The 8452-nt window shown below is 42.4% G+C and overlaps 1 protein-coding gene across 1 annotated transcript in view; it reads right to left on the reverse strand.

The window, feature by feature from the left end:
* Positions 1-7684, reverse strand: part of LOC114922558 (X-linked retinitis pigmentosa GTPase regulator-interacting protein 1-like) — a gene marked incomplete at its 3' end in the record, with an annotated part of 21220 nt that extends 13536 nt beyond the window's left edge. Inside the window, exons 1-7 of the mRNA XM_029284129.1 lie at positions 7681-7684; positions 7297-7404; positions 4894-5032; positions 2047-2363; positions 1349-1439; positions 653-778; positions 371-476 (exon numbers count right to left, since the gene is read on the reverse strand). Coding sequence (XP_029139962.1) covers positions 371-476; positions 653-778; positions 1349-1439; positions 2047-2363; positions 4894-5032; positions 7297-7404; positions 7681-7684 — 891 coding nt within the window. The remainder of the gene's footprint in view (positions 1-370; positions 477-652; positions 779-1348; positions 1440-2046; positions 2364-4893; positions 5033-7296; positions 7405-7680) is intronic.
* Between the last annotated feature and the right edge of the window lie 768 nt (positions 7685-8452).

Raw genomic sequence — 8452 nt, forward strand, 5'->3', positions numbered from 1 at the left:
GAAGACATGATGGAGAAATTGGCAGGAAAACACAGGTACGGGAAACTGAACAACAACTCCTTCACACTATCTAAACACATTTTCAGATTTTTCTGTCCCAAAGTCCAGTGGGCTAGGAAACACTCCATTAAAATACCAAGAGAAGAGAATATTTGAAGCCCAGGGTTGAACTGTGGGGTCTTTGATGCTCTTTGGGGTCCTTGTTTTTTTTTACAGATGTTTCATTACTCAACTAGGTAAGTGTTGATCTTACTTATACCTAACATTATCATTGATGATGTTACCTAGTAGGGTAATGAAACGTCTGCAAGAAAACAAGCAAGCTCAGACTGCACCAAGGATCGCACTCTATGAAAGCGCCAAGACTTACCTCATGCAAGACAGTAATCTGAGCTTTGGAGATCACCAGTTCTGAATTCTTCTCCCATAACAGCTTCTGCAGCCGAATCAGCTCCACGTTCTTCTGGATGGCAGCTCTGTTGAGCGAGGGAAACAAATTGGCCCTCTTTGTGAATCAACAGGCATGATTCAATGTTTCTGCTTTTTGCAATAGCCAGCGTTTGGGGGGCATAGTAAAAACGATTGGAGTGTATGTGTTCTTACCACAGAATATTAGGTATGAATATTAGGGAGATAGAGAACCAAACGTTACCGGTATTCCTGCAAGTTTAGATAGCTTTTCTGAGGTTGAATGTATTCCAGATCAATATCTTTATCAGGTGTGAAACTCAGCAATTCATGATCCTTGTCTAACTCAGCCAGCACCAGACTGTGGGACCTGAAAGAAGAAATATAATTTTGTTTTTCTGTCATTAATAGGAAGGAGAGAAGAAAAGAACCGATGTTTCTAAAATGCATCCCACTGTTTTAAAGATTGATCTTCTTTCTTGCAGGCTAACAAGAATTAAAAAAAAAATATCCCACCTTTATTATTTTTATAATTCAAGGTAGTGAATGTACCTAATATTCATTCCTTTCTTATTTTTCCCAGAACAACAGCCTGGTAAAGTGAGCTGGGTTGAGAGAGAGTATGATTGGCCCAAAGTCATCCATGAGCATTTCATATCTAAAGCAGGACTAGAACTCACCATCTCCTGGTGATTAGCCCAAAGATACCCAGTCAACTTCCTTGCCTAAGCTGGGACTAGAACTTACAGTCTCCTGATGATTGGCTCAGAGACAACCAGTTGACTTTCATCCCAAAGGCAAGACTAGAATTCTCTGTCCCCTGATGATTGGCCCAAAGTCACTTAAGCACCTTTCATGCCTGAGGCAAGACTAGAAATCACAGTCTCCCGATGATGGGCCCACAATCAGCTTTCATACTTAAGGTGGGACTAGAACTCACAGTCTTTCGGTTTCTGCTTGGAACCTTTCCAGAACATCATCTGCATATCTGGGAGAGGTTGTCTGGACTGTCATGGTTGATACCTGCATCTCTGTCACCCAAAAAAAAAAGAGAAAAAAGAGAAAAAGATGGACTGACTGCAATGTCCTTGAATCTCTATAGACTTCCCACCATTCAACAAACAAAGAGCATCTATAGAAAGTCCACTTGATGATTTCCAAGGACAATCTAATGCTGTTATTGTCAAGGTTCCGACTGACGAACCCAACAGAGTAAGCACAGCTGAGACCATCCAAGTCTAATGCAAAACTTTATTGAGTACATCATTTCGGCACAGGTGAAAGAAAAACCAGCTCTGGTTAATTCCCGCCTAAATCACTACATTAAAAGTTATGCTTTAGTCTCCCTCCCCCTATTAGTACAGGTCACACTGTCTAATTATAAGTCAGATAATTATTTTGAGAGAATGTCTTTAGTTCTCAGTAGACAACTATTGAGCGTCCTTGGTTCTCACGGACTGGCATCTTGTTATCTGGAGTCTGCGTTCCATTCTCCCCTCCCCCACCCAAAAGTGTTGGCAAGCTAAGAAGGAATAATGGTTGAAGCAGCATAGCAGCATAGGCACTCTTCATGCTTGACAGTTATTCAACCTAGAACCTTCCCAGCGATGAACACATCAAGCTCTCCAACCTTCTTACCTTTTGGTGACTTCTTGGGCCCCTGTCTAGGAGAGGTATGCGGTCTACGAAAGCCTGTGTTGACTTTGGCTGTGATGTGGCCATAGGGACAGTGACGGCTACAACCCTGCAGCTGTAGCTGTTGCTTGTAGAAGAACAGGTGACTCCTCAAACGCTGGTTGAGATGTTCCAACTCCCAAACCCGTTCCTGCATGTCTTCTAGGCCTTCCTCTAAGTCCAGATTCTGCACAGATTTTTGAATGAAGTTTCTGGGTCTCCTGTTCCGGGTCTCCTGTTGTGTTCGCTCATGACTCAGTCTTGATAGTTTGGTGCCCATCCTGGAGGAACAAGGAAAGAACACTCAATGTCGGTTTTCTGAGGGAGTGCTGTTGTTGTAGCAGGACTGGGTTTGGGTTAGGGTTTCTGCTTTAGGCACTCAACTGTTGGCACTATTTAAAATGGTCATGGGTGACAAAAACCAAATAAGAATTATGTAGGAAAAGATAGAAGAACTAAGTAACTTTGAATGAACGAAAATAACAGAATAACAGAGTTGGAAGGGACCTTGGAGGTCTTCTAGCCCAACCCCCTGTTCAAGCAGGAGACCCTATACCATTTCATAGAGATGGTTGTCCAATCTCTTCTTAAAAACGTCCAGTGTTGGAGCGCCCACAACTTCTGGAGGCAAGTCGTTCCACTGATTAATTGTTCTAACTGTCAAGAAATGTCTAGGTTGCTTCTCCCCTTGATTAGTTTCCATCCATTGCTGCTTGTCCTGCCTTCAGGTGCTTTGGAGAATGGTTTGACCTCTCCTTCTTTGTGGCAGCCCCTTAAATATTGGAAGACTGTTATCATGTCACCCCTGGTCCTTCTTTTCATTAAGCTAGACCTACCCAAACACTGCCCAGTGAAATTATTGTTATATGTTTTGTGAAGCAATCTAAACCACGTGAACTTCATGTCTCTCATCATCAAAATATGTGTTTAAATAATCTTGGGACGGAACACCTGCCTGCGTTATTTAGTTGTAACTTCCTTACATGACAATGCTATGTTGCAATTCCCATGTCCCGCCCCAAGGGGTCACTAGAGCTAGATCTACTGCAAGATCTACTGCGCTTGCAAAGAGTTGTATAACATCTGCCATTAATTCTTTTTTTAAAAAAAAAGATGCTTAAAATATGCCATTTTCAAAAGGACTTTTTCACTGTCGATTTTGGTTTTCGCTTTCAGGTGGTCCTCGACTTACAACACTTGGTTTAGTGACCGTTCGAAGTTACAACACCACTGAAAAAAAGTGACGTATGATCATTTTTCACACTTGTGACTGTTTCAGATCCCTGTGGTCACGTGATCAAAATCCAGACACTTGGCAACCGATTCATATTTATGACGGTCGCAGTGTCCCGGGGTCACGTGATCCCCTTTTGAGACCTTCTGACCAACAAGGTCAATAGGGAAGTCAGTTTCACTTGACGACCGTGTTCTTAACTGAACTGCAGCGAATCATGGGGCAAAACTCGCTTTGCGACAGAAATCTTGGCCTCAATTTTGTGGTCGTAAGCCGAGTACAATTTTGTACGCTGTTTTAACAGTTTGACTTCCTGATGGAAAAAGGTCTGCTGAACAATGGAACAAACTGCACTACTTGTGGAGACATCTCTAAGAAGAGACTTGAACAATCTTTTCTCGTGTTTTAATTTAGTTTAATTTCTTTTCTGGTAGTGGGTTGGTATAGATGATATTTACGCCCCTTCCAATTCTATGATTTTATGATGGTTGGACTAACCCCGGAAGAAACCTTCCATATAATACTTCATTCATCCTTTGAAAGTCTTCATTTCAGCATGAAATCTAGGTCCAACAAACAAATTAAAGATCGTACTGTCAATGGTGGTACCTAGTCCAGGGCTTTTCAACCAGTGGTACGGGTACCACCTGTGGTACATTGGCACCTGGCAGGTGGTACGCGACCATCCTAGAAAGGTGGTAGCAGGGGAGGGGAATGAGCTGAACTGGTGGCAGCACTGCACAAGCCTGAGCGAGAGATGGCTGGAGCTGCAGGGCTGTCAGGGCTCAGCGGAAGCACCAGGATCAGTGCCGCTTTCCAGCTGATCAGCTCTTCTTTGGGGCTGTCAGGGCTCAGTGGAAGCACCAGGATCAGCGCCAGGCTCCAGCTGGAGCTCGGCGCTGATCCTGGTGCTTCTGCTGAGCCCTGAAGAAGCACCAATCAGCTGGAAAGCAGCACTGATCCTGACGCTTCTGCTGAGCCCAGAAGAAGCAACGATCAGCTGGAATGTTGCAGCCTCTCCAGGGTCTTGTGATTTACATTCAGATGCTTGGCAATTGATTCATATTTATGACGGTCCCAGTGTCCCAGGGTCACGTGAAGTGACCAAAACCTGCTGCAACCACCCAGCAGACGGGGGGAATAAAAACCAAACACCCCCCCACTCCACCCCCCGCTGCCAATCCTCAATAGAAATGCCTCACAACAATGAAAACCTCGGACAGGAGGAAGAGTGCCGCAGGCAGGTGTCTTGCTCGGCTGTGCCTTGGGGAGGGCACTTTTTTCAGTGCTATTGTAACTTCGAACAGTCACTAAGCAAACTGTTGTAAGTCAAGGACTACCTGTACTTTATCACTTTTTCCCCTTTTTTTTTTTGGGTCATCAAGTTTTTGACACCTTGCTAGGCGACTGGTGGTACTCGGATGTTGCCATATCCTAAAAATGGTACAATGGGTGAAACGGTTGAAAAGCCCTGACCTAGTCTATCACAGGGGTCTTGAAAGTTGCCAAGTTTCAAGACCCCTGGTCTATCAGATCGACCCCCAGGGTTTAATAAATTCACATGTTCCTCCCAGTACCTTTTGATCTTGTTCCTCTGCTTTTGAGTGAGCTCTTTGAGCAGCAAATGTTCATTACGAAGTCGTAGAAAACTGCCAGCCAACTCCGCACGGCTCGCTTGGTTGATCTGGTGCCGAGTCTTTGCTAACAAGTCTGATCCTGAAAGAAAGAGAAGGTGATAGTTGCATCCGAACTGGAAATCATGGGAAAGAAATGCAAAATTAGGGACTATCTAGCATTTCCTCATTAGCTCAGCCCTGAACACTCAGAAACAAACCTGACTGCTTCTTGATTTCTCCATGTATATAAATCCCTATTCTTGTTTCTCACTGGATTTATCTGAACTCTGGTTTTGTGAGTTGCACCCTCCCACTGAGTCAGCCATTGGATCAATAGCATCGGCTTTTCATTAAAATCCCCTCACTGCCCACCTTTCATTTGTATTTTCAGCCTTTCAGATTTAGCAGGAATGAGTGCTGATGAAGACACACCTGGAGAAAGAAGAAGTGAAGAGAGAAACTAGAGTGAATGAACTATTACCCTATAATGAGATCTATCTATCTATCTATCTATCTGTCTGTCTGTCTGTCTGTCTGTCTGTCTGTCTGTCTGTCTGTCTGTCTGTCTGTCTGTCTGTCTGTCTGTCTGTCTGTCTATCTATCTATCTATCTATCTATCTTTTATCTATCATCTGTCTATCTATCTGTCCATCATCCTGTCTGTCTGTCTGTCTGTCTGTCTGTCTGTCTGTCTGTCTGTCTGTCTGTCTGTCTGTCTGTCTGTCTGTCTGTCTATCTATCTATCTATCTATCTATCTATCTATTTATCTATCATCTATCATTTATCTCTCATCTGTCTGTCTGTCCATCCATCATTTTATCTGTCTGTCTGTCCGTCCGTCCGTCCGTCCGTCCGTCCGTCCGTCCGTCTTTCTGTCTGTCTATCTATCTATCTATCTATCTATCATTTCTCTATCATCTATCTATCTACTAGTTAGCTAGTTGTACTCTATCATTTATCCTATCTATCTATCTATCTATCTATCTATCTATCTATCTATCTATCTATCTATCTATCTATCTATCTATCTATCTATCTATCTATCTATCCCTCCCTCCCTCCCTCCCTCCCTCCCTCCATCCATCCATCCATCCATCCATCCATCCATCCATCCATCCATCCATCCATCCATCCATCCATCCATCTATCTATCTATCTATCTATCTATCTATCTATCTATCTATCTATCTATCTATCTATCCAGTGGTGGGATTCAAATATGTGAGCAACCGGTTCTTTGTGTGGATGCCGCTTCCAGAAGTCCATTCTGAGCCTGGGCAACAAAAAATTAGCTACCGGTTCTGCCGAAGTGGTGCGAACTGGCTGAATCCCACCACTGTATCTATCTATCATCTATCATTTCTCTATCATCGATTTATCATCTAGCTAGTTAGTTATTTATCATCTCTCCCTCCCTCTCTCTCTCTCTCTCTCTCTCTCTCTCTCTCTCTCTCTCTCTCTCTCTCTCTCTCTCTCTCTCTCTCATCTATCTATCTATCTATCTATCTATCTATCTATCTATCTATCTATCTATCTATCTATCTATCTATCTATCTATCTATCTAGTTTATATACATGCCCAGGTGTATATGACTCTGAATACAGTTCAGTAAACACTTCAAGAGATTTTCATCAAAATATTGCAGCATTCTCCCACAAATATCGTTTATACATTGCTGTCTGTTATTCCACTGTGGTTCCTTGGATTATACTGTATAAAGATCAGGTTGAGACTTGGACACATGGGGAAATACTGATCGCTTTGTTACCTTCATTGCCAAATATGTCCTTATGAAGGCAAAGACTAGAAGCAAAAATTAAAAGCAATTTCATAGGCACTTGAGACATGTTGAGTGGGACATAATGAAATGGGAGATAAGCAAAGATTCATGCTTTTGCAGAGCAGACATCTCTGCTTCAGAGATTCAATAAGTCAAGTCATTAAACCCATCGCAATCAGTTCTACAATTAATGATATCATAGTTGACGTGACATCGTCTCAGCAGCTGGCAGCATCAAACCAGCCGTGGCTGATCCTTGGAAAGAAGACTTGATCCATACTTGAATAGGAGACCACAAGGAAATCCTAAGCCAATAGGGACTTCATAAGACATCCCAAATTATTGTAAGAAAACAACACAAGTGTACTCATTGGGCCACTAGGAGTCAGCCTCAATTTAGAGGGGGCTCTGTCTGACTTTTGGTGTCAAAGCTAATAGTCATACAACGGAGATCCTGCCATAGTGTAGAGAAGCAAGAAATTAAGGATTTTCCCCCCCTCCTGGGATTCCACATTGGATAGACATTGCAGTTCCAGACATCAGGAGATTACCACTTTGGAACTCTTTATCTTTAAGGCTAACCTTGAAGGGCTGCTAGTACTGAAGGCTTCTGATCCATGTCTTGAACAGGCAGGTTTCCTGCAATTTCATCCAGCAAAACCGACATGGCTTGGGACAGGTGGGAAATGGCTGTAGTAAAAACAAAAGCAACAAAGAGGCTAAAGTACAAGCCCACAAACCCAAGACCAACAATAACAGCTCTGCAAGAAATAGAATGAAGTTGGGCATTTACATTTAACCCCAACCTTCCTTTGGCGAATTGCCTATTCCATAGTGTTCATCTATTATAGGGCATATCTACAGGGCCTTGCATGCCAAAACAACTAGACATCGAGACAGTTTTTTTCCTTGTGCCATCACTCTGCTGAACACCTAATTCCCACAGTGTTGTCTAAGCATATTTACCCATGTAGTGTGGCTGTATTACTTTTATCCTTCTCATATGTTCCACTACTTTTTCTTATTGGTATCATTATTATGACAATTATTACTTTGATATTATGATTACTATTAGTTTGTTGTTTTGCATGTACAGTGAGAGCTTATGCACCAGAGACAATTTTTTGTGTGTGTCTATCACACTTGGCCAATAAACCTATTCTGTTCTGTTCTATTCTAGAAAGAGTACAGAGAAGAGCAACAAAGATGATTAGGGGACTGGAGGCTAAAACATATAAGGAAAGGTTGCTGGAATTGGGTATGTCTAGTTTAATGAAGAGAAGGACGAGGGGGGACATGATAGCAGTGTTCCAGTATCTCAGGGGCTGCCACAAAGAAGAGGGAGTCAAGCTATTTTCCAAAGCGCCTGAAGGCAGGACAAGGAGCAATAGATGGAAACTAACCAAAGAGAGAAGCAACCTAGAAATAAGGAGAAATTTCCTGCCAGTTAGAACAATTAACCAGTAGAATAACCTGCCTCCAGAAGCGGTGAATGCTCCAACACTGGAAGTTTTTAAGAAGAGACTGGACATCCATTTGTCCGAAATGGTGTAGGGTTTCCTGCCTGAGCAGGAGGTTGGACTTGATGACCTCCAAGGTCCCTTCCAACATCATCATCATCATCATCATCATCATCATCATCATCATCATCATCATCATCATCATCATCATCATCATCATATTATTATTATTATTATTATTATTATTATTATTATTATTATTATTATTATTATTTTTT

This window comes from Protobothrops mucrosquamatus, unplaced genomic scaffold (genome assembly GCF_001527695.2).
Source record: "Protobothrops mucrosquamatus isolate PMUCROS unplaced genomic scaffold, P.Mucros_1.0 scaffold_7, whole genome shotgun sequence".
Taxonomy (NCBI): domain Eukaryota; kingdom Metazoa; phylum Chordata; class Lepidosauria; order Squamata; family Viperidae; genus Protobothrops; species Protobothrops mucrosquamatus.